This window comes from Hyperoodon ampullatus (genome assembly GCF_949752795.1).
Source record: "Hyperoodon ampullatus genome assembly, chromosome: 2".
NCBI lineage: Eukaryota > Metazoa > Chordata > Mammalia > Artiodactyla > Ziphiidae > Hyperoodon > Hyperoodon ampullatus.
The window spans coordinates 102,578,312-102,605,099 of NC_136915.1; the positions used below are offsets into that span (position 1 = coordinate 102,578,312).

The 26,788-nt window shown below is 36.0% G+C and overlaps 1 protein-coding gene across 3 annotated transcripts in view; it reads left to right on the forward strand.

Moving 5' to 3' along the window:
• Positions 1-26,788, forward strand: part of SYCP1 (synaptonemal complex protein 1) — a gene marked incomplete at both ends in the record, with an annotated part of 173,875 nt that overhangs the window by 47,477 nt on the left and 99,610 nt on the right. For all 3 annotated transcript variants that reach the window (XM_079698199.1, XM_079698200.1, XM_079698201.1), the window contains 4 exons: positions 11,392-11,486; positions 11,991-12,175; positions 13,400-13,467; positions 23,812-23,873. In XM_079698199.1, the coding sequence (XP_079554325.1) occupies positions 11,392-11,486; positions 11,991-12,175; positions 13,400-13,467; positions 23,812-23,873 (410 nt within the window). The remainder of the gene's footprint in view (positions 1-11,391; positions 11,487-11,990; positions 12,176-13,399; positions 13,468-23,811; positions 23,874-26,788) is intronic.

Here is a 26,788-nt window from a genome sequence, read left to right on the forward strand (position 1 = left end):
AGTCCTTTTGACAATATTGATTCTTCCAATCCAAGAACATGGTACATCTCTCCATCTGTTCGTGTCATCTTTGATTTCTTTCATCAGCGTCTTATAGTTTTCAGAGTATAGTAGGTCCCCTACATATGACTGAGTTCCTTTCCAAGAGTGTATTCATAAGTCCGACTTATTCATAAGTCCAACAAAGTTAGCCTCGGTACCCAACTAACACAATAATATTGTGCTGTACTGTAACAGGTTTACAATACTTTTCACACAAATAATACATAAAAAACAAACACCGAAAACAAAATATTTTTAATCTTACAGTACAGTACCTTGAAAAGTACAGTAGTACTGTAGAACAGCAGGCATACAGGGGCTGGCATCGAGTGAACAGGCAAGATGAGTTACTGACTGGTGGAGGAAGAGGAGGTGGGAGATGGTAGAGCTGAAGGATCATCAGCAATAGGAGATGGAGGGAAAGCTGCAAGTTTGCTCATGCCTGAAGTTGTTGGAATGCACATTCACATCTTTGAAAGTTCACAACTTGAAGGTTCATATGTAGGGGACTTACTGTACAGGTCTTTTGCCTCCTTAGGTAGGTTTATTCCTAGATATTTTATTCTTTTTGATGTGATGGTAAATGGGATTGTTTCCTTAATTTCTCTTTCTGATTTTTCGTTGTTAATATATAGGAATGCAACAGATTTCTGCATATTAATTTTGTATTCTGCAACTTTACCAAATTCATCGATGAGCTCTAGTCGTTTTCTGGTAGCATCTTTAGGATTTTCCATGTATAGTATCATGTCATCTGCAAACAGTGACAGCTTTACTTCTTCTTTTCCAGTTTGGATTCCTCTTTTTTCTTTTTCTTCTCTGATTGCTATGACTAGGAATTCCAAAACTATGTTGAATAAAAGTGGCAAGAGTGGACATCCTTCTCTTGTTCCTGATCTTGGAGGAAATGCTTTCAGTTTTTCACCATTGAGAATAATGTTTGCTCTAGGTTTGTCATATATGGTCTTTATTATGTTGATGTATGTTTTCTCTGTGCCCACTTCCTGGAGAGTTTTTATCATAAATGGGTGTTGAATTTTGTCAAAAGCTTTTTCTGCATCTATTGAGATGGTCATGTGTTTTTTCTTCTTCAATTTGTTAATATGGTGTATCACGTTGATTGATTTGTGTATATTGAAGAATCCTAGCATCCCTGGGATAAGTCCCACTTGATCATAGTTTATGATCCTTTTAATGTTGGATTCAGTTTGCTAGTATTTTGTTGAGGATTTTTGCATCTATGTTCATCAGTAATATTGACCTGTAATTTTCTTTTTTGTGTGGTATCTTTGCCTGGTTTTGGTATCAGGGTGATGGTGGCCTCACAGGATGAGTTTGGGAGTGTTCCTTCCTCTGCGATTTTTTGGAAGAGTTTCAGAAGGATAAGTGTTAACTCTTCTCTAAATGTTTGGTAGAATTTGCCTGTGAGGCCGTCTGGTCCTGGATTTTTTTTTTTTGTTGGGAGTTTTTAAATCACAGTTTTAATTTCAGTACTTGTCATTGGTCTGTTCACATTTTCTATTTTTTCCTGGTTTAGTTTTGGGAAATTGTACTTTCTAAGAATTTGTCCATTCCTTCTAGGTTGTCCATTTTATTGGTGTATAGTTGCTTGTTGTAGTGTCTTATGATCCTTTGTATTTCTGTTGTGTCAGTTATAACTTCTTTTTCATTTCTAATTTTATTGATTTGAGCCCTTTCCCTTTTTTTCTTGATGAGTCTGGCTAAAGGTTTATCAATGTTGTTTATCTTTTCAAAGAACCAGATTTTAGTTTCAATGATCTTCTCTATTGTTTCTTTTGTCTCTATTTCATTTATTTTTGCTCTGATCTTTATGATTTCTTTCCTTGTACTAATTTTGGGTTTTGTTTATTCTTCTTTCTCTAGTTGCTTTAGGTGTAAGGTTAGGTTGTTTGAGATTTTTCTTGTTTCCTGAGGTAAGGTTGTATTTCTATAAACTTCCCTCTTAGAACTGCTTTTGCTGCACCACATAGGTTTTGGATCATTGTGTTACTTTTTCTATTTTAGCTGGCTTCCTTTTACATTCGTCTGGCAGGGAAGAGGGGGATGTTATCTTGTTACTGCTTGGTAGAGGTTGAAGTTCAGGTTTCCCACTTGACCTTGGTTGACACCTGAATGCACTGGGTTGGGGGGGGCAGTCCTCATTAGTGCTTGTTGAGTTGGGAGTTCTGGCTACCTATGTAGCCTTCAGTGATATCATGCATGGATGGCCTTATTACTGTGGGTTTAGTGAAAGCTGTTGCTCTTTACTAGGCCTCCTGTGACACTACTCCAGTGTGGAGTGGGATGAGTGCCTTATTATTACTGGCATGGAGGTGGATATCCAGGCTCCCTATGTCATCTCTGCTGCCACTGCTGGAGTTGGTGGGCTCACTACTGGTTGGTGGGGAATGGAAGACATGGCTCCCTATTTGACCTTCTCTGACACCACTTTGATGGGGGTGTTAAAGTGCCTCATCACAGCCTCATTAGATTGGAAACCTAGGATCACCACTTGGCCTTTGTTGGCATGGGTAGGGTGGAGGACACAGGCTTTTCTGTGGTGTTTGGCTGGGGTAGAGTCTTGTTAGGCTGTCCCTTTCCTTTTCCTTTGGCTGGAGGGAGCAGATGTTTTGGGGAGCTTTTTTTTGTCTGTGCCCATTGGTATTTCCAGTTTCTGGCTTTGTCAGCTCTGAGTACTGGGATATGTGAGGCAAACAGACAATCACAAGACAAAACAAAACTCCATCCCCACCCCCACCCCCCTACCAAATCCAAACAACTCCCTACCCCCAGGTCTTACCCACTATGTTGTTTCTCAGATCCAAAGGTCTCTAGTTGGTCTGGCTTCTTATCTCCATCTTTCAAAGCCTTCCTACATTTGCTTTTTTTGTTTTTAAGACAGGACTGGTGAATTTGTATTTTTGTTTTTATTTGAAATATCATTTTTGTTCTTTGAAAGAAAAATTCAGATGGATTAAAAATTAAATGTACAAAATGAGGCCCTTTTAGTAAATATGTGCATAATTTCAGGGTACACACTGCTGTTCTAAGTGTGACACCAGAGCCAGAAGAAAGAAGGGAAATGCCTAGCTCTTCCTGTGGCAAAAACGAACAAACAAACAAACCAAGAAAGACAGCTGGAAAGATAAACCACAAACTGGAAAAGCATTCCTCATAATCCAAGGCCAGAGAAAGATTTAACATTCCTGTGGTCCAAAAACCTCTTGAAAATCAGTGTTCTAACAAGAAACAGAGGAAACACATGCAATTCCAACAAGAGGCCATGCCTATGGCCAGTCTATATCAGAGATGCTTGACCTCTCAAGTGAGGAAACAAGCAAATGTAAACATTGTGGAGACAGTATTGGTCACCATCACACTGGCAGATTTCTAGTCTGGTGACCAGCAGCCCAGGTGACAACGTGAGCAAGCAGAGGTCCCAGCAGATTCCCTAGAAGGAAGAGTGGATGGACTCTCCTCTCTCGGATAACAGTGTGCAGGACCCATCAAAGTTGCACAGATGCATCCCTTTCCTAGCAGTGCTGATCCTTAGAGTTGATCCCAGTAAAATTCCTGAACAGTTTTTCAAAGATATCTTTTCAAGGGTATTCACAACAGCACTGGCTGAAATAGAAGGAGATTGGAAACATCACTAATGTTCATGGAGAAGGGATGGGATCCATCAGTTCTGGTCCACATATATGAATGAATGCTGTGCAGCTGGGAAAGTGGCTGCAGGGTCTCTAGCTGATGACAGGGGAGACCTCAGGGTTCTCTCGTGGGATTCACATGGACCAACCACCTGCATCCAGGATCCCATATCCTTCCTTAGGCCCTTCTGCCAGCAAGAGCTGTATCCTCCAGGTCCTGAGAACCAAGTCTTTAAATGCAACCAACCAAGTAAATAACTCTAACTTGAGGGTGCCTTGCTTTTAATTGTGCTTCTTGCCTTGATTTTAGATGTTATCCCTTCCAAGGTAGTCTCCCAACCACGTGATAGTGCCCCCAAAGTTGATGCAAGTGAATGGTAGAGAAGGTGTCCCCATAGGTGTTGACGATGAGCAGGAGTTCGTCTAGCTGGTCTCAGGACTTAATGAAGCTCAGGTTCTTGATGTCTTGCTACAGAAGGAATTCAGTGAGAGACAAAGTGTTTGACAGGTAAGAAGTTGATTTATTTAGAGAGATACACATTCCATAGACAGAATGCTGTCCATTTCAAAGGCAAGAGTGACCCCAGGACATGGGGTCATCTCAGAAAGTAAGAGCTACAAAGGGAGAGACACACTCCACAGACAGAATGTGGGCCATCTCAGGTGAGAGGCCTGTATTTGTTTTATATGTAACTTTGAGGGTTTTTGGTTGTACTTGGGAGGAATAGGGAAAAGAATATCTCCTTTATCTTCCTGGAAGGGGAACTGCCAGTTTCATTACTTTTTGTTATTTCTAATTTTTTCCCTTTGCAACTTTGATTTTTTAAAAATCTTTTAAAAAAATTCAGCCTTTGGTATCATTGATCTTTTTCATTGTTTTTTTGATTTATTTATTTCCTCTCTGATCTTTATTATTTCCTTCCTTCTGCTTAATTGGGCTTTGTTAGTTCTTTTTTTTTTTTTTTTTTCTAATTCCTTTAAATGGTAGGTTAGGTTGTTTATTTGAGATTTTTCTTATTTCTTGAGGTAGGCCTATGTCACTGTAAACTTCTCTCTTAGAACTTCTTTTGCCATATCCTATAGATTTTGGAAAGTTTTGTTTCCATTTTCATTTGTCTTGAGGTATTTTCTGATTTCCTCTTTGATTTCTTCATTGACCCTTTGGTTTTTTTTTTTTTTTTTTTTTTTTTTTTTTTACGGTATGCGGGCCTCTCACCGTTGTGGCCTCTCCTGTTGCGGAGCACAGGCTCCGGACGTGCAGGCTCAGCGGCCATGGCTCACGGGCCTAGCCACTCCGCGGCATGTGGGATCTTCCTGGACCGGGGCACGAACCCGTGTCCCCTGCATCAGCAGGCGCACTCTCAACCACTGTGCCACCAGGGAAGCCCTTATTAGTTATCTTTTATATGTAGTAGTGTGAATATGTCAATCCCAATCTCCCAATTTCTTCCCCTCACCTATTGTAGGTTTTTGATTTGTTGTTACTATGGGGTTCATACATGTTGACCTATAACTATAGCTAATTCTTTTAAACTGGTAGTCATTTAAGTCCAAACATATTCTAAATGTCTACTTTTTATTACTCCCCTCACCCATATTTTATTTTTGATATCTTATTTTACATCTTCATATTTATCCCTATACTGTTTATTGTAGTTATAGTTGATTTTACAATTTTTTGTTTTTTAATCATCATACTAGCATATTTGAGTGGTTGAATCTTAGCCTTTACTGTATATTTGCCTTTACTCTTGGGATTTTTTTCCCTTCCTGTCAATACTTCTTGTTGTAGCCTTTTCTCTTCTACTTGATGAAGACCCTTTAACATTTCTTTTAGGGTAAGTTTAGTATTGATTAATTATTTTAGTTTTTGCTTGTCTTAGAAGTTCTTTATCTCTCCTTTAATTCTAAGTGATAATCTTGCTGGGTAGAGTATCTTAGGTTATAGACTTATCCCTTTTAGCACTTTAAATATATCATGCCACTTTCTTCTGGCCTGCAAATTTCTGCAGAAAAATTAGTTGGTAGCCTTATGGGGGTTCCCTTGTATGTGACTCTTTGTTTTTCTCTTGCTGCCTCTAGAATTCTCTCTTTATTTTTAAATTTTGCCATTTTAATTATGATATGTCTTGCTGTGTGTCTATTTAGGTTCATCTTATTTGGGACCCTCTGTGCTTCTGTACTTGGATATGTATTTCCTTCTTTAGGTTTGGGAAGTTTTTAGCTATAATTTCATCAAATATATTTTTGACTCTTTTGTCTCTCTTCTCCTTCCTGGACCCCTATATGTGAATGTTGGTTCACTTGATGTTGTCTCAGAGGTCCCTTAAACTGTTCTCATTTAAAAAATGTGTTGCCTTTTTGCTGATTGGGTGATTTACATTTTTCTATCTTTCAGATCAGTTATGCATTCTTCTATAACACTTAGTCACTTGTTAATTCCCTGTAGTGTGTTTTTCATTTAATTATTGTATTATTCAGTTCTTACTGTTTCTTTTTTATATTTTCTTGTTTCTTGTTAAAATTCTCACTGTGTTCATCTGTTCTTTTCCCTAATTCAGTTAGCATTCTTATTACTAATGCTTTAAACTCTTTATTTGGTAAATTATTTATTAGTTTCATCAGCTGTTTTTAGGGTTTTTCTCTTGTTCTGTTGATTGAAACAAATTCATCTGTCTTCTCATTTTGCTTAAGTTTCTCTGTTTTGAGGAAATTAGGTGAAAAAGTTACCCACTGAAGTCCTGAAGGGGTATTCTTGTATGGGAGAGTCTGAGTGTGCCCATTGGCTATGGTGGGAGAGTGGGATCTGATGTGAGCATGAGTCATGTTTTTTCCCAGCATGTGCTGGCAGCTATCACCTTGGTAAGAGGTTGGGCTGGAGATGGAGGGACTAGAGCCAGAGCCAGGTGTGAGCTGGGGTTTCTTTTCTCAGTGGCCAACACCACCCTATTGGGGGCAGGGTCAGGTCTCAAGTTGTTCAAGCAGAAAGCCTAAGGGTTCGGTCTGATCTGTCTTTGTTCCTTCTAAGTGTGTGCTCTTCCCTCCCAGCACTGGCACCCTTACCCCATGCAGAGCAGTGCTGGAGCAAGAGGGGCCAGTGCAGGTGCTCAGCGTGGGTCTGGGTATGGTCTGTGGCATCCCTGGTCACAGTCAGAGTCTGGACTGCTTATGATGTGCTGCATCTGTAAGCGCCATTAATAGCTGTCCCTGCCCCATTCAGATGGGTCTAAAATGCCTTTGCAACCCTCACCCTAGTTTGGAGTTGGACTGCAGAGTAGGCAGGGCTGGTGTGGGTGTTCTGTGTGGGTCTGGGTGCAGGCTGTGGTGGTGTCAGCTGTAGTCAGAGCCTGGGACCACTTCTGATGTACTGCTGCTTTAAGCGCTGATAATGGATGACTGTCCCTATTCAGATGCTGTTTTGTGTTTGGGCTGGCATAGTCCCTCACAATTGAGCACTCCCATCAGCCACAGCAGCCCTTTCCCTAGTGTGGAGTTGCGCTGCAAAGCAAGCAAGGCCTGAGCAGGCACTTGGCTCAGGCTGGGTAGCACACCATGGAAGTTGTGGGAAATGGGACAGAGTACAGTGCAGTTTCAGTTTGCTTTCTCTGCCTTGTTTCAGGAGTAAGTAAGTGTTGCACTTCTTCACAAGTTGAGTTTAGGTTTCTTACAGCCCCCTTGTTAGTCTCACTGGTTTTCTAACCAGCTTGGGGGACTTGTCTTGCTGCTTTTGTACCTGAGAGCTGAGGTGCCCAATACGTGGTTTGAACTGCTCACTCCCCAAGGAGGGTTCCCCTCCTCTTCTGTGTCCCTTCACAGGGGCACAGGTCCTGATCTGATTGCTTCTCTTTCCTTTCTACTGGATTCCACGTGGATCTTTCTTACAGCCTTGGATGTGCAAGAGTTTTTCTGACATTCTTCAGTTAGTTTTCAGTGAGAATTGTTCCATGTATAAATGTATTTTTGATATGTTCCTGGTGGGGAGGTGAGTTTCGTGTCCTCCTACCTTGCCATCTTGATTTTGATCCCTCCTCTTAATTCTCAGATCTTTTGTTTGGATCATATTCTTTCTACCTTGAAGAGTAATACTTAGAATATGCTTTAGTGAGAATATTCTTGTGATGATTTTGTCTGAACGTTTGTTTATCCATTCTCATCTGGAAAGGATTTTTTTGTTTGATATGTATTTCTAGTTGGCACACTATATGTTAAAACTATATATTTTAGAACACTGAAGGTAGCATCTTGCTTTCTTTTGGCTTCCTTTGTGTCATTTTTCAACCTAACTGTTGAACCTTTGAAGATAAGTTATCTTCTCCCTCTGTTGTGGCTTTTTAGATTTTCTTTGCCTTTGATATTTTAGCATTTTCAGTATGGTATGTTAAGATATATGCTTAATCTTATTTTATAGCTTCTTGAATGTGTAAATTAATGTCCTTTATTATTGCTTTCCTTCAAACATTATATTTGCTCTATTCTCTGTTTCCTCTCATTCTGGAACTTTGAATAAAAATCATGTTAATTTTCTCTATCTTCTGTGACTCTTAATTTCTTTTCCATCTTTTCACAGTTTTGCCTTTCTGTGCCTTATTCTGGACGATTTCTTTTCACCTATCTCGTCATTCACTAATTCTCTCTTCATTTGTTTCTCACCCACTATGAACTCTTCCAATTTTATTTTCAGTTATTAAGATGTTTAAGATGTTATTCTTACTTATTTTTCAAATCTGCTATTCTACTTTATGTAATTTTGTTTCTTATTATTTTCAAGGTTTTTATTCTTTCAATATACTAAGAATAGCTATTTTATAGTTTCTTTCTGATAATTCTTTATCTTAAATGTTTGTGGGCCTCATACTGTCTTTTTTTCTGATATATTTTAGTCCAGATTTTGTTTTATTTATTTAGCCTTGTTTTATTGGGTGCCTTGTTGTCTTTGACTACATGTTTATTATTTTTCTTGAAAAAATTTGTAAGTATTGTAAGGCCTGCCTAATATGTAAGTAATTTAACTTCCTCTTTGGAGGATTCCTATTTACTTTTACCATGTGAATGGTGGCTCTACACACCGTAAGTCCGTTCCATGGCTTGGGATTAACTGGACCACTCAGGTGATGTGAACCTGTGCTGCAGATTTCCTTGAGGGTTTGTTTACTTTTGCTCCCTCCACATATAATGATTGTTCTAGCTTATTGTACAAAGGTTTAATTCTTGGGCTTCTTACCTTATATAGTCTTTGGATTTTCATATTTCTTTTTCTCATTTCATCATAATTTCAAATCAAAAGTCCAGCTTTGCCAGGACCTGCAAATTTCCCTGGGGCAAAAGCAGGTTTTGTGCTTATCTTCTCTAAGTTTCTATTTTCCCTTCACTTTGTGCCTGGTAATTTCTTATTATTTTGTTGGGAGTTTAATGATTTTAATGTTCTTAATATTTGATCTTGAATTTTTATTCCTTTTTAGAGGAATGTTTGTTTGAATGACATACCTCACTATTACCCCAATGAAATTTTCAGTTTCAATTTTATATGTCATTTCTAGATAGTTTTAGTTTATGGACATCTTCCTTATTTCTTTTAGTATTTTTGTTTTTTTTTAATTTTTTGTCTGCACCGCACAGCATGTGGGATCTTAGTTCCCTGACCAGGGATCAAACCCGTGCCCCCTGCATTGGAAGCATGGAGTCTTAACCACTGGACTGATAGGGAAATTCCTTCTTTTAGTTTTTAAAAATGATATAATACTTATTTTTTAAATTCTACAGCCAGTAATTCTAACATCTGAAATCTTGCAGTCAGGTCAAAGTCTGTCTTTTGTTCATTCTGCTGACTTTGTTCGTAGTGCTTTGTTTACTCTTGTGATTTTTGATTGTGAGGTCATGTAATTTCGGCTGTGGAAATTCTTGAAGACCTGAACTGGAAGTATATTTTTATAGAGGAAATTTACATTTGCAGCTTCTGGAATCCTGGGGGAGCTTAGGGGGACTTCAAATTAAGTTTTGGCTTGGAGCTTTTTAGGATATTCAAGCAGCATATATTCTGTTCCCACACATGCCTAAGTACTAGTTTGTGATTATGATTTCTCAGAGGAGACACTTATTGACAGACCATTATAAATAGTATTATAATAGACAGTCTTTAGTTATCATTGCCCTCTCTCCAGATCTACTTTTCCTATTTTTTTTCTGAGAGTTGGAGCACTAGCTCCTTCATTTCTACACAGATTTTGAGATTGGAATTTAAGAAAAATATAAACCTGGAACATTATTCTGTTGTTTAACATCCTTCATTGTTTTTCATGACTTAGGAAGCATACACCTCTGAGCAAGTTATATGAATCCTGTTATGAGTTTGTGCTTATTATTTTTTCCAATCATATCTGCTATGGTTTCTCACTCGTACTTAAATTTCATGCTGTTGAAATATATTTCCTTTAGACTTCAGAATGTGTCATCCTGTCTCTTCCATTTTTGCCTTTGTGTATGCTCTTTCACATCTCTTGTGATTTTCCCCCAACTCCCATTACTCTTGTTAATTGTTACTGGCTTTCAAACGTTTCAACTCAGCTGTCATTTTCTGGAACTTTCCCTCTCTATGTCTGTCTCCCCTTACCTCTAACCGTTACTGGTCCTATTAAGCTTTGGTGTCCCCTCTATGTATTGATATGTTCCCAGAATTTCTAGTGACTACCCATCAGCGCTTATCTTTGATTATTTGTCTGCCTGCCCAGTTGTACTGTAAATACCTTGAATTTTAAGGTCCAGTTTCTGTATACACTATACCATCATTACCATCATCATAATAGTATTTAACATTTGTTGACTATATGCTAGAAAACACTGGGGTTAAATGTTTTAAGTTGCATTATCGTGTGTAATCCTAACAGGAACTCTTCAAGATATGAATAACTATCATTTTACATGTGGGAAAAGTAGAGAGAGATTGGTTAAGTATCATGCCCAAGTGTAGGTAGCTAGTAAAAGGAAATAGAATAATTTGAACCCAGAGAAGGGCATGAACTTTTTTCCCTTAGTGTTTTTTATGAGGTTGAAAAGTGAATGCATATGTATAACGCATATAAACTAACACCTGGCACTTAGGATTTAGTAAATATTTAGCTATCAAGTGGAGTCAGTAGCTTTTTTTCATAATATTTAAATAAGTAAATGCAATTATTTAGAAAAATATAAAAATCAAGATAGGGAGTAATGAAAATCATGAATAATTTCACCATTAGGAGACAAATTACTTTTTAGATTTTTATGTGTATTCTTTCCTTTCACATGTGCTATTTATATAAATACTGTTTTTAACTTGCCCTTTTTATTCTATGATTTTTATGAATATCCAAATTAGTAATAAATAAACACCTATGTCATCATTTACAGTGGCTGGCTACATGATATACCATTGTATCACCATAATTTAATCTGTCTCCTTTTGGATATTTAAGTTGTTTCCAATGCTTAGCTACTACTAAAAAATGTAGCACAAAATGTCCCTATATATTCACCTTTGAGTCCTTGGGCAATAACAATCTTGAAAGGTCAGTAAAAGGTGATGATATCAGTGCATCCGTATGTGCATAATTCTCTCTCATTTTGGAGTATGTAATAGAGGAAAAAGTAATTGTTGCAAATAATTTGTTTTCTTGGTATGTATTTTTTTAATTAAGTATTACCTATCTACAACTTTCTCTTTTAGAATTACAGAATGAAAACTTAAAAGAATCAAATGAGAAGCAGGATCATTTGACATCAGAACTAGAAGATATTAAAATGTCTTTGCAAAGAAGTGTGGTATGGTTTAAAAACTGATTAGTGTGTGATAATTCTCACACCATCAGTCAGTCAACAAATATTTATTGAATGCTAATACTATGTACAAAGAGGTGAAGCTTCAAACAGAGAAGATACAATCTCTGTCTACAAATGCTTATAGTTTAGAGACATTTGATAAAAACACATCAAAAGTATAACAAATACAAGACTATGCTAGGTACCAACATGATTCAGGCAAAAATTCTACAATATTTCTAAGAATTGAAAGAACATTATGGGCTGGATTGGTTAGGAAGACTCCATGGAGAGGTTGGGAGTATAGGTGGGCTTTGGAGGAATGGTGAACTGAAATAAGAGTAGTGGGTGCGGCACTCCAGGTTGGCCAGGGTGGAGTAGAGGAGGGGTGAAAGGATAAGGAGAGAGGGAGGGAGAGGCAGTGAATTACAGAAAGCAGATGAATTCAGCCTTTTTTCTTAAGGCCCTTGGTTCATAGGGTTTTTTTTTGTACTTTATTTCATTTAGAGTACTCAAAAGGCTTTAGAGGAAGATTTACAAATAGCAACAAAAAAAATATATCAGCTCACTGGAGAAAAAGAAGCGCAAATGGAAGAATTTAATGAAGCTAAAGCTGCCCATTCATTTGTAGTTACTGAACTTAAAACTACTACCTGCAACTTGAAAGAATTATTGACAACAGAACAGCAAAGGTAAAAATACTTCTTATTTAGCTGAATAAAAAATTTACTTCTAATATTCAGTGCCATTTTCTATTCATTGACAACTGACTTATAATTCCTATAAAAACTATAACCAAGTCTCTTTTTTATATATAAAGTGGGAACACATTTTAAGAGTTTGTATTGGGTAGGCAGGTATCCCAGGAAAAGATAGCAGGTGTTCTCTGGGACAGTTCCCATGCATGCTTTTCATAGAGTTAAGCAATATAGACAAGCTCATAAGGGCTGATGCAGTGATATCACATATTTAATTAAACTGTGGGTTATTATATAGAAATAACTTCCTAGGCTGTTGGTTTGTTTTACTGGGGTCTGTAACCTTCTTTGTGATTTATAAATTTAGCAACTAGCCTGGTACAGAGTAGGTACTCAAACATTTTTAATAAATCAATGCATTAATGAATATGGTTAGGTATATATAAAATATTCATCTGCATTTCATCTAAATAGTTTTTCTAAAACTTGAGTTAAAATCTTCCTCTGTTTTCCACTACTTTGTATTAAGGAAATGTTTATATGAACTTGTGTTATGAGGCCTAGGTAATTATTTTTGTCTCGTTAGTATAAGGGTTAATTAAGTCTGGAAGATGAAAGAGAGGAATAAGCTTCTCTCTGAAGTCATGACCTGGGCCTAGTAGAGTTTCTTCTCTACTGCTTGTGTATAGTGAAGGAAGGAAAACTAGATATTGTAGCTCAGCTAATCTTGTATATTCTTGATTGACCTATCCAGGTGATTTTCAAATTTTAAGTGACTTTGGATGTCATCTGTTCCAATTACCTCAGTTTTATAGATGAGGAAATGGAAAGTCAGTGGAGTTAAGTGAATTGGGTAATTCTCATATTTATATTGTTCCTAAGGCAGAATTCAGTATAATAGTAATTATGTACTCAATCTCTTTCAGAGTTCTAGGATGCATTAATTTGATTATCATCAATAGCTAAGAGATAAATCATGACAATAAGTTTGAGGTTTTATGTAGATGTAATTAATATACAACTATGTATGTATAATAGTAATATCTTGTTTTGAAATGTTACACTATCTGGCACAAAGTAGGTTGTCAAGAAATGTGTAATAATTGAATGAGTGAATCTATGATAAGATATACTGTTGCTAAATTGCACCAGTTTTAGTTACTAGATGAATTCTGACTAAAAGAATATTTTACATTATGAACTAATATATTTTACAAGATTGGAAAGAAGTGAAGATCAATTGAAAGTACTTACCATGGAGCTTCAGAAGAAATCAAGTGATCTGGGTAAGTTTTAGAGAATAACATATGTACATGATAATATTAGCCAATTATAAAACCATCAACGTTATTTCAGAATAAAATATAGTTTCTCCTCCATCATTTACCAATAGTGATTATTTGATAACTATTAATTTGATTTTTCAAAGATAGAAAATTTAAATCTTAAGAAAGACTTTTCAGTTTCATTATGCAGCTCATAGATACCTAAAAGTGTAAGGAGCCTAAGAGATGTTTTTGTAGTCTTTTTTTTTCTTACTATATATATATATATAGAGAGAGAGAGAGAGAGAGTAAGAAAAAATTATATATATATATATATAATTTCTTTTTTATACAGCAGGTTCTTATTAGTCATCAATTTTATCCACATCAGTGTATTCATGTCAATCCCAATCCGCCAGTTCATCCCACCCCCACCCCCTGCTGCTTTCCCCCCTTGGTGTGCATACATTTGTTCTCCACATCTGTGTCTCAATTTCTGCCCTGCAAACTGGTTCATCTGTAACATTTTTCTAGGTTCCACATATATGCGTTAATATACGATATTTCTTTTTCTCTTTCTGACTTCACTCTGTATGACAGTCTCTAGATCCATCCACACCTCAACAAATGACCCAATTTCGTTCCTTTTTATGGCTGAGTAATATTCCATTGTATATATGTACCACATCTTCTTTATCCATTCATCTGTCGATGGGTAATTTAGGTTGCTTCCATGACCTGGCTATTGTAAATAGTGCTGCAATGAACATTGGGGTGCATGTGTCTTTTTGAATTATGGTTTTCTCTGGGTATATATATGCCCAGTAGTGGGATTGCTGGGTCAGATGGTAATTCTATTTTTAGTTTTTTAAGGAACCTCCATACTGTTTTCCATAGTGGCTGCATCAATTTACATTCCCACCAACAGTGCAAGAGGGTTCCCTTTTCTCCACACCCTCTCTAGCATTTGCTGTTTGTAGGTTTTTTGATGATGCCCATTCTAATTTGTGTCAGATGATACCTCACTGTAGTTTTGATTTGCATTTCTCTAATAATTAGTGATGTTGAGCAGCTTTTCATGTGCTTCTTGGCCATCTGTATGTCTTCTTTGGAGAAATGTCTATTTAGGTCTTCTTCCCATTTTTGGATTGGGTTGTTTGTTTTCTTTAATATTGAGCTGCATGAGCTGTTTATATATTTTGGAGATTAATCCTTTGCTGATTTGTTTGCAAATATTTTCTCCCACTCTGAGGGTTGTCTTTTCATCTTGTTAATGGTTTCCTTTGCTGTGCAAAAGCTTTTAAGTTTCATTAGGTCCCATTTGTTTATTTTTGTTTTTATTTCAATTACTCTAGGAGGTGGATCAAAAAAGATCTTGCTGTGATTTATGTCAAAGAGTGTTCTTCCTATGTTTTCCTCTAAGAGTTTTATAGTGTCTGGTCTTACATTTAGGTCTCTAATCCATTTTGAGTTTATTTTTGTGTATGGTGTTATGGAGTGTTCTAATTTCATTCTTTTACATGTAGCTGTCTAGTTTTCCCAGCACCACTTATTGAAGAAACTGTCTTTTCTCTATTGTATATCCTTGCCTCCTTTGTCATAGATTAGTTGACCATAGGTGCATAGGTTTATCTCTGGGCTTTCTATCTTGTTCCATTGATCTGTATTTCTGTTTTTGTGCCAGTAGAATATTGTCTTGATAACTGTAGCTTTGAAGTCAGGGAGTCTGATTCCTCCAGCTCTGTATTTCTCCCTCAAGACTGCTTTGGCTATTCGGAGTCTTTTGTGTCTCCATACAAATTTTAAGATTTTTTGTTCTAATTCTGTAAAAACTGCCATTGGTAATTTGATAGGGATTGCATTGAATCTGTAGATTGCTTTGGGTAGTTATAGTCATTTTCACAATACTGATTCTTCCAATCCAAGAACATGGCATATCTCTCCATCTGTTGGTATCATCTTTAATTTCTTTAATCAATGTCTTATAGTTTTCTGCATACAGGTCTTTTGTCTCCCTAGGTAGGTTTATTCCTAGGTATTTTCTTTTTGTTGCAATGGTAAATGGCAGTGTTTCCTTAATTTCTCTTTCAGATTTTTCATCATTAGTATATAGGAATGCAAGAGATTTCTGTGCATTAATTTTATATCCTGCAGCTTTCCCAAATTCATTGATTAGCTCTAGTGGTTTTCTGGTGGCATCTTTAGGATTCTCTATGTATAGTATCATGTGATCTGCAAACAGTGACAGTTTCACTTCTTCATTTCCAATTCATATTCCTTTTATTTCTTTTTCTTTTCTGATTGCCATGGCTAGGACTTCCAAAACTATGTTGAATAATAGTGTTGAGAGTGGACATCCTTGTCTTGTTCCTGATCTTAGAGGAAATGCTTTCAGTTTTTCATCATTGAGAATGATGTTTGCTGTGGGTTTGTCATATATGACCTTTATTATGTTGAGGTAGTTTCCCTCTATGCCCACTTTTTGGAGAGTTTTTATCATAAGTGGGTGTTGAATTTTGTCAAAAGCTTTTTGAGCATCTATTGAGATGATCATATGGTTTTTCTTCTTCAATTTGTTAATATGGTGTATCACATTGATTGATTTGCATATATTGAAGAATCCTTGCATCCCTGGGATAAATCCCACTTGATCATGGTGTATGATCCTTTTAATGTGTTGTTGGATTCTGATTGCTAGTATTTTGTTGAGGATTTTTGCATCTATGTTCATCAATGATATTGGTCTGTTATTTCTTTTTCTGTAGTATCTTTGTCTGGTTTTGGTATCAGGGTGATGGTGGCCTCATAGAATGAGTTTGGGAGTGTTCCTTCCTCTGCAATTTCTTGGAAGAGTTTGAGAAGGATGGGTATTAGCTCTTCTCTAAATGTTTTATAGAATTCAGCTGTGAAGCCATCTAGTCCTAGACTTTTGTTTGTTGGAAGATGTTTAATCACAGTTTCATTTTCATTACTTGTGATTGGTCTGTTCATATTATTTTCTATTTCTTCCTGGTTCAGTCTTGGAAGGTTACACCTTTCTAAGAATTTGTCCATTTCTTCCAGGTTGTCCATTTAGTGGCTAGAGTAACTTGTAATAGTCTCTTAGGATGCTTTGTATTTCTGCGGTGTCTGTTGTTACTTCTCCTTTTTCATTTCTAATTTTATTGATTTGAGTCCTCTCCCTCTTTTTCTTGACGAGTCTGGCTAATGGTTTATCTCTTTTGTTTATCTCCTGAAAGAACCAGCTTTTAGTTTTATTGATCTTTGCTATTGTTTTCTTTGTTTCTATTTCATTTATTTCTGCTGTGATCTTTATGATTTCTTTCCTTCTGCTAACTTGAGGTTTTGTTTGTTCTTCTTTCTCTAGTTCCTTTAGGTGTAAGGTTAGATTGTTTATTTGAGATTTTTCTTGTGTCTTTAGGTAGGCTTGTATAGCTATAAACTTCCCTCTTAGAACTGCTTTTGTGCATTCCATAGGTTTTGGATCATCGTGTTTTCATTGTCATTTGTCTGTAGGTATTTTTTTATTTCCTCTTTGATTTCTTCAGTCATCTCTTGGTTATTTAGTAACGTATTGTTTAGCCTCTATGCATTTGTGTTTTTTACGTTTTTTTCCTTGTAATTCATTTCTAATCTCATAGAGTTGTGGGCAGAAAAGATGCTTGATATGATTTCAATTTTCTTAAATTTACTGTGGCTTGATTTGTGACCCAAGATGTGATCTGTCCTAGAGAATATTCCATGTGCACTTGAGAAGAAAGTGTAATCTGTTGTTTTTGGATGGAATGTCCTATAAATATCAATTAAATCTATCTGGTCTATTATGTCATTTAAAGCTTGTGTTTCCTTATTAATTTTCTGTTTGGATGATCTGTCCATTGGTGTAAGTGAGGTGTTAAAGCCCCCCACTATTATTGTGTTACTGTCGATTTCCTCTTTTATAGTTGTTAGCAGTTGCCTTTTGTATTGAGGTGCTCCTGTATTGGGTGCATATATATTTATAATTGTTATATCTTCTTCTTGGATTGATCTCTTGATCATTATGTAGTGTCCTTCCTTGTCTCTTGTAACATTCTTTATTTTAAAGTCTATTTTATCTGATATGAGTATTGCTATGCCAGCTTTCTTCTGATTTCCATTTGCATGGAATATCTTTTTCCATCCCCTCACTTTCAGTCTGTATGTGTCCCTAGGCCTAAAGTGGGTCTCTTGTAGACAGCATATATATGGGTCTTGTTTTTGTGTCCATTCAGCAAGCCTGTGTCTTTTGGTTGGAGCATTTAATCCATTCACGTTTAAGGTAATTATCGATATGTATGTTCCTATGACCATTTTCTTAATTGTTTTGGGGTTTTTTTTGTAGGGCCTTTTCTTCTCTTGTGTTTCCCTCTTAGCGAAGTTCCTTTAGCATTTCTTGTACAGCTGGTTTGGTAGTGCTGAATTCCCTTAGCTTTTGCTTGTCTGTAAAGCTTTTGATTTCTCCATTGAATCTGAATGAGATCCTTGCCAGGTAGAGTGATCTTGCTTGTAGGTTCTTCCCTTTCACCTCTTTAAGTATATCATGCCACTCCCTTGTGGCTTGTAGAGTTTCTGCTGAGAAATCAGCTGTTAACCTTATGGGAGTTCCCTTGTATGTTATTTGTCATTTTTCCCTTGCTTTTTTCAGTCATTTTTCTTTGTCTTTAATTTTTGCCAGTTTGATTACTGTGTGTCTCGGCGTGTTTCCCCATGGGTTTATCCTGTATGGGACTCTGCACTTCCTGGAGTTGTGTGGCTATTTCCTTTCCCATGTTAGGGAAGTTTTCGACTATAGTCTCTTTAAATATTTTCTTTGGTCCTTTCTCTCTCTCTTCTCTTTCTGGCACCCCTATAATGTGAATGTTGTTGCATTTAATGTTGTCCCAGAGGTCTCTTAAGCTGTCTTCATTTCTTTTCATTCTTTTTTCTTTATTCTGTTCTGCAGCAGTGAATTCCACCATTCTGTCTTCCAGGTCACTTATCTATTTTTCTGCCTCAGTTATTCTTCTATTGATTCCTTCTAGTGTAGTTTTCATTTCAGTTATTGTACTGTTAATCTCTGTTTGTTCTTTAATTCTTCTAGGTCTTTGTTAAACATTTCTGCATCTTCTCGATCTTTGCCTTCATTCTTTTTCTGAGGTCCTGGATCATCTTCACTATCATTATTCTGAATTCTTTTTCTGAAAGGTTGCCTATCTCCACTTCATTTAGTTTTTTTTCTGGGGTTTTATCTTGTTCCTTCATCTGGTACATAGCCCTCTGCCTTTTCATTTTGCCTATCTTTCTGTGAGTGTGGTTTTCATTCCACAGACTGCAGGATTGTAGTTCTTCTTGCTTCTGCTCTCTGCCCACTGGTGGATGAGGATATCTAAGAGGCTTGTGCCTGAAACTGCCTTTTACCCCTTGCTCTCCTTCTAGCCAGTTGCCATGGGTTTTTAGGCTCTGCAAATGGGAAGAGAAGATTCCTTCCATAGAGTGTTATAAATGTGTGCTTGATGCATTCTGAAGGTTGTAGTGGCTGGCTAGGCAAGTCTGAAATGTGTAGGGTAGGCTGGAACTCTGGAGCATGGCCTGAAGCTGCTGCCCACGGGTGGAATGTCTTCCTCCTGTTGTCTTTTTTTTCTTAATTTAGGATTCAATGGCCTTAATAATAATTCTTAGTGGGAAATGTCTTATATTTTGATTGAATTTTGAAATTTCATTCATTAGCCATGCTGGATTATGAACTATTTACAGGAAAATGTGACCTTATTTTATCATGTGGTGTTGTTAATACTCAACTTTCATGGCTAAAAGAGAGAAAAGTTTGTAGTTATTTTGTGAATTTATGACCATTTAGTTAGCTAATTTTAATAAGTCTATGCTTCATATTTATAAACCTTCTTATTTATAATTGTGGCGAATTATAAACATATATAAACATTTTTTTCCAATTTTGGTGAAAAGAATTATTTTATAAATTAAGATAATTCATGGATTGGCAGGCATTTTCTGGAAATCTCTATAATGTTCTATAATCTTTATTATTATCTTTGAATACTTATATAATTAAAATAATTGTAAGCAGTAGTGCCTGTTAGGATGTTTGGTTGAACTTTGAAACCCGATTTATGCTTTTCCTTTTGCAATGCTTACTTTTCCACTACAGACTAGACTAACAGTTTTGAACATCCAAAATTGTACTATCCAATGGTAAATAATATTTTTAGTATTATTTTACATTAGAATGATTGTGAATGCATAATTCACCCATTTTTAAAATCTTCCTTTAGAGCATAACATACTGTCTTTAATCACTGCATATACCTATGTTCTTTAGAATTGGTCAGTTGAATGTTGTAGACTAAGGAATAATTAAATCTGATACTGAATATAAGTGGCTGTTATTGTCATATTGAAAGATCGAATGCATGATGTGATTTTTCTCTTAGTAGAGCAATATATTATGAGAAGTTTGGATAAGGAATTCCAGAACTGTGAAATAGTTCTATGTGTGTTTCTTAGCACTATCTTAGGTGGAAACATATACAAGAAGTGAAATACCATGTTTTTGAGAAATCTCTAATTATTGTAGGAGAAAGTTTGAATTCATAAAATCATTGGAACCATGTTTCAAAAATTAAAGGAGTGAGAGAGACTTCTATTTAGGATTAGGGAAGGAAGTATTAGAACTTTTATTTCTATTTATTTTTAATGCTTTATATATGTTTTATAATGAATAATATATGTATTTTATATAAATTTATAAAATATAAATATGTATTTGTATTGTATAAATATTTATATATTTGGAGTGAATGCTCACAGATTTCTTATTGATGGAAATGTGTTAATGCTGTTAACAAGAGAAAGCCAAAGGTATCAATGTGGACTGCAGAGTTGGAAAAGGCTTTATAGAAGAGGTAGATTTAAAAAACAAAGTAGAGTTTAAGGTATAGAGAGGATTTGGATAGTTGTAGAGAATGATGGAGTGTGCAAAGTATTATGTTTAAGAGAGTATCATTAACAGTGATGTAAGTACTCAATATTAGTTTATTTCCTTCTTTGGTTGATAGTATAGTTCTCAAAACCAAAACATCTTCTTTCTCCCTTACCTTTCACTTCTAATTGGTTATCTAATGCTGTTGTTTCTAACTCTTAATATCTAGCACTTAAAATCTAACTAATTTAAGAGTTTTTAACTCTTAAATATCTTCTGCATCTTCTCCCTTTTCTTCATCTCCACAGACCTGAACAGTTCAAGTCCTCATTTCCTCTTTCCTGGTTTTTAGAGTTTCAAGCACATTATCTTAGCCTAGGAGAGGGATGCATGTGAGTAACATAATGGAACACAAATTGTATCTGGGACATTATCATCAAACCATGCTTCATATTACCCTCATTTGTCCTCATCTCTGTTCATCTCTTTTTGTGTTTACTAGGCTTCTATTTGCTTTGGCCTTTTTTCATAACCTTCTTTCTTACTGCAATAGCCCTCATTCTTACTGCATTGTTTCCTGGCTACACTTTGCATTCTTCCTTAATGATATTTTCGTAGGATTACATCTTGGTTAGTGTATGCCTCCATTGTCCCCTCAGGAGTTACAATCATTGACCTATCCTAAGACCACTGTTATTCTGTGCACTCCTCAGATACAGCCTACTCTACCCCTTATATCTTGACATTAGCTTGGAACCAGACATCTCTGACCAGAACTAATTGCAGTATCTTTAGAATCAATCTTTTTTGTTTCCACTCTTGTCTACCTTTTGTTCATTCTCTGCATTTATGCTATAGTGTTCCTTTAAAAATACAAATCTGACTATTCTGTGTTGCAGATTTAAGAGCCATCTAATTGCCTAAGTTCAAACTCTGTGTCTCTTCATTGTTCATTTAAAGAATGAGGTAGTGCATACCAAGTAAGTTAAAGACAACTGTAAATTCAGAATCTTTGTCAACTAATTTTTTGTGTTTCTTTACTTGGTACAGTTTTCTTTGCTTCTTTGTGTGTCTCCCATCTTCAGTTCAGTCTAATATAGCTCTAAACAGGTTTTACTCCTGTGGTCAGTTTTCAATCTCTGTGCCCACATTTATTTTCACTCTGGTTGTATAATAGATTCTCCCTCTAGTTTTTTCTATTGCTTCTTCTTTGGATATTAGATACAAAATAACTATAGAAATTAGACTTAGATGTTTCTCATTTAGCTTTGGATATTAATTAGGAACATAACAGACATGGTCTTTGTTCTCATGAGATTTTGCACTCTACTTGGAGACACATAAAATGAATAATTACAAATAAATATTTAATTACAAATTGGGATAAGTACTATGAAGGAATGAAATGAATGAAAATGACAAAATATAAGAAAATGATAAGACCTAATCTAGATTTGGTGATCAAGGATGGCTTTAAACTGAGACCTAAATAAATGAGATTTAGTTAAGGGAAAGCATGTGAATTGGAGAGAGCTTTTCAGTCAGGAGGAAAAGCATGTAGAAATGCCCTGAGGCGTTAGGAGCTTGGTTAATACCTGTGAGTGAATGAAAACCTTTGTGACTAAGTGTAAGAAGAAATATGGAAAGGGGAATGAAGTGAGTATGGGGTGATAAGGACCAAATCAGGTAGGGCCAAGGAAAGGAATTTTGATTTTATTCTGATGGCAAAGGAACACCACTGAAAGATTTTAATTAGAGGAATGACATGATCTTGTTTACATTTTTAAAGGATCATTGTCACTTCTGTATGGAAGGTAAATTTGATGTTGGGTGGGGAGTGTTGGTAGTGAGGAACAGAAGTGGAGAAATCAGATTGGAGGCTATTTGAATGGTACAGCTATGAAAGAATGTCTTTTAAAAATGGAATCATCACACTTCCCCTAGCATTTGGTGAGCCCATTAATCTGAGGACATTTTGTCTGTCTTCAGCTCCGAAAAATTTTCTTCCCATTTTTTTTCTCTTCTCATGTCATTGTTCTCTCTCTCCCTCTCCTTCTCTCTCGGTAAGTTCCATAAGTAGATTTTGCAAATTCTGGATCTATCCTTCATGTTTTAAAGTTTTTCCCTTACACTTTCATCCTTCTCATTCCTTTTCTGCAGAACTTGGGAAAAAAAATTTTTTTTTTCATCCTCCTCCTAATTCAATCTTCAGGTATGTTTGTTTTGCTATTTTAAAAATCTTAGTTGTCTAATTTAAATTTTTTAAGAGCTCTAGGTAATTTATTTCATGGCTATTGTATCCTGTTGGAACATAACTATACTTAGCAATTATAAAATTTTTTCTCCTTGGATTTTATTTGTGTTCTCTTAAATGAATTTGTACCTCTCTTTCATGGTTTTGCTTTTCTTCACTAATTGTTGATTCTTGATTGTTTACACATATAAGTATTTGAGAATCCATCTTCACCCACGTGTGTGTTACAATCTGATTCTTCTGATTATGGGGAGAGATGGGAGTTGCTATAAGGAAGGGTGGGCTTGGTAGCTTATCTTTTGGTTATAGGGAATGCTTATTTTGCTTAGAGTTTATGAGCTGGGAATTAGTCCCTTTGGCTCTAACTCCCAGACTCCTTGATTTAACCTGAGGTGGGCTGTGTGGTGGGGGTTGTGGTCACCTGGTATAGTTGTTCACATAACCTTATTGAATTAATATGGGTTCTCCCCACTCAGCCCCCAAGGATTCTTCAACATCTTGGTTTGTTAACGTTAGGCTGTCTTGTTTTGTTAATGTGTGTGTGTGTGTGTGTGTGTATATATAATTTTTTTTTAATTTATGGGATTGGGGGTGAGAGAGAGTGGACACATGCCCAGTCTACTGTCTTTATTTTTTTTATTTAAAAAATTTACTTATTTATTTTGGTTGTGCGGGTCTTGGTTGTGGCACGTGGGAACTTTTAGTTGCGGCGTGTGGACTTATTAGTTGCGGCATGCATGTGGGTTCTAGTTCCTTGACCAGGGATCGAACCCCGGCCCCCTGCATTGGAAGCATGGAGTCTTACCCACTGGACTACCAGGGAAGTCCCAATCAGTCCACTAGCTTTAACCAATCCTTGAGTTTTAAAAAATTAACTATTTTTACCTAAGCTGTGTGACTTCATTTTATATAGATCCATTGCTTATTTTGTTTAATGAACTTTGGGCTCATTTGGTTGTGGAATTAATTTTATACAAACAGTACTATTAATATTTATCCATTATTATTTAGCATAGTTCCATTTGGACTTCCTCTATGCTTTACAGCACTCTAGTTGCATTAACCCATCTCTTTTGGTTTTTCCCTTTCAAATGGAATTCTTATTTCTTGTCTCTCCTTTCCCATTTTTTTAAATCCAGCTTTTAATGCATTTATATTCTTTTGATTTTTTTAGAAGAGGTGACTAAGCTTAAAAATAACAAAGAAGTAGAACTTGAAGAATTGAAAAAAATCTTGGTAAGTGTATGGTTTCTCTTATTAATATGTAGCAATTATTTTTCAAAATAGTATTAAATCCAGTGACTTAGACTCTCATCCTATAGATGTCTTATGGTAGTTTTTCAACTAAAATATAAAAAAACTACATTTGGTTTTAGTGAAGCCACATTTCTTATCTCTATCAATTTTTGTAGTATATTTTGATAACTGTCGGTGTAGGTGTTTATATTACTTAAACATGTGTTGACAGTACATTTAAGTGAGATCAAATATGCCTATTCTGTAGCTGATTGTAAATTTGGTGTGCGTTTGATAACTTTGAGCCACAGAGCTGCAATTTTGAGAAAGATATGTATGATATCTATTCAGTACCTACGTTTGGTATTCAAATAGAATCATATTTAATGAATTTGTTAGGATAAGGCTTCATTATGTTTTACTTGATTATAGTGTGTAGAGCATGGGTTGATAAACTTTTTTTGTAAAGGACTAGATAGTAAATATTTTAAGCTTTGTGGCTATATACAGAATGTTAATTTTCTCCTCCCCCTCCATTTTTTTTTCTTTTATTTTTAACTGTCTTATAAAAATGTAAGAACCGTTCTTAGTTCAAGGGCCTACAAAAGAAGGTTGTGGGCTGATTTTGTCTCAGAGGCTGTAGTTTGCCAACCTTTGCTTATAGAAGACAATAGTGTTTATGATTACAGATCTTTGATTTTGGGTTTAACCAATCACATCTCTACCTGATTTTGCAACTCCTAATTCTTCCATCTCTTGGGAAGCACTATTTCCAAATGCTTATCCTTTCTTCAGTGAATTGCTTTTGCACAAATTCTTGCAAATAATAATATTTACATTTCTTTCAAATTTGATAATGTAAACTTATACTTCAGGTCTCAGCTTAAATATCAATTCTTTAGAAATCTCTCTTGACATTCCTAGCTAGTTTAGGTCTCTGTATAGCTTGTTCCTATAGCACCCTGAATTTTTCCTTTATGGCACTTATCACAAATGAAATTTAATTTATTTTTGGTATAATTATTTAAGGCTTTATTCTCCCTTTAGTGTCTCCTTTACTTAGCACAGTAGATGGCACATAGTAGGTGGTCAATAAATAAATAGTGGAATGCTCCAATAAGGGCTAAGAACCTTTGTCCTGTTTGCCCTGTAACCTCAGTACTTAGCACAGTAACTGACACTTTTGTTTTTTTTTTTATTTTTATTTTTTTTTTTTGTGGTATGCGGGCCTCTCACTGTTGTGGCCTCTCCCGTTGCGGAGCACAGGCTCCGGATGCGCAGGCTCAGCAGCCGTGGCTCACGGGCCCAGCCGCTCCGCGGCATATGGGATCCTCCCAGACCGGGGCACGAACCCGTATCCCCTGCATCGGCAGGCGGACTCTCAACCACTGCGCCACCAGGGAGGCCCGTAACTGACACTTTTGTAAGCACTTTATAAATATTTGTTGAATGAATTAATACTAAAGTATTATTTTTACACTCCTACATGGACAAGGATTGGTTTAGGTTTTGTTTTATTTGAATAGCTGGTAGAGCATAATTAATATCTTGATCCTTAGAATCATAATGCTTTGATGGTATCCAGCTTTTTACTTTTTAGCTGTATGAGCTAGAACAATTTACCTAAATTCTTGATGCCTTGGTTTTTCCATTTATGAAATGGGGGAAATAATTGTACATATCTCATAGGGTGGTTGTGAGGGGTGAATAAGATACATTTATTCATTTAACAAACATTTGTTGAGTTCCTTTTATGGTATACTCTGGGGATACACTGGGGAGCAAATGGATGCATATCCTGTTTTCGTGGAGCTAGTCATGAAATAATCACACTTAAATACAAGCAGTCATTCAAAGGTAATAATACAATGGTGTCAAGGGCAATAAAGGATTAGTTTACAGTGTAATAAAGGGATTTGAACTATTTAGAGAGTTTAGGAGATGTTTTTTGAAAAAATAAAGATTGAACTGAAATCCAGAGAAGGAAGGGAAGTGCTTATCAGGTAGAGAAAATATGTGCAAAGGTCATTTGATAGGAAGGAATATGGTGAATACAACCTGGAATGAAAGAAAGAGTGTGGTGCAAAATGAGGCTAGAGAGGTAGTAGGAGCCTGTTAATTCATGGCCCTTTAAAATCATATCAACAGAATTTTATGTTTATCCTAAGAGGAATGAGAAGCTCTAAAGAATTTCAGCAGGAGTGACTTGGCCAGATTTGCAATTTGAAGAGCTCATTTGGTTTGCAGTACGGAGAACACAATATATTAAGATAGAACAGTTCAGAATAGACAGAGAATCACAGGAGCCAGAGAAGAGAACTTAGGCTGGGAGATGATGGTAGTAGTGAGATACTACTTTGAGAGGTATTTAAGATTTAAATTCTTTGGATTGATGTAGGGTATTGGTAATACCATTTGTTGAAAAGACTCTCTTTTTCTTTATGTATGTATGTGTGTATGTATGTATTTATTTTTTTGGCTGCACAAAGCGGCTTGCGGGATCTAAGTTTCTCGACCAGGGATTGAACCTGAGCTCTTGGCAGTGAAAGTGCGGAGTCCTAACCACTGGACCGCCAGGGAATTCCCAAGACTCTCCTTTTTCTATTGAGTTACTTTTGCACATTTATAAAAAAAATCAATTGACCATATTTGTGTGGGTCTACTTCTGGACTATTTCTGTTTCATTGATTTTTGTGGTCTATCCATTCACCAGTGTTTTGCTTACTGTAGCTTTATATAGTGAGTCTTAGGTTTGGGTAGTGTGATTCCTCCAGCTTTATTATTCTTTTGCGTGTAATTTTTAAAATGTATTTATTTTTTGAATCTAATTGTATTTTATTTTTTCTTCCAGTTTTCTTGAGATATAATTGTCATACAGCACTGTATAAGTTTAAGGTCTACAGCATAATGATTTG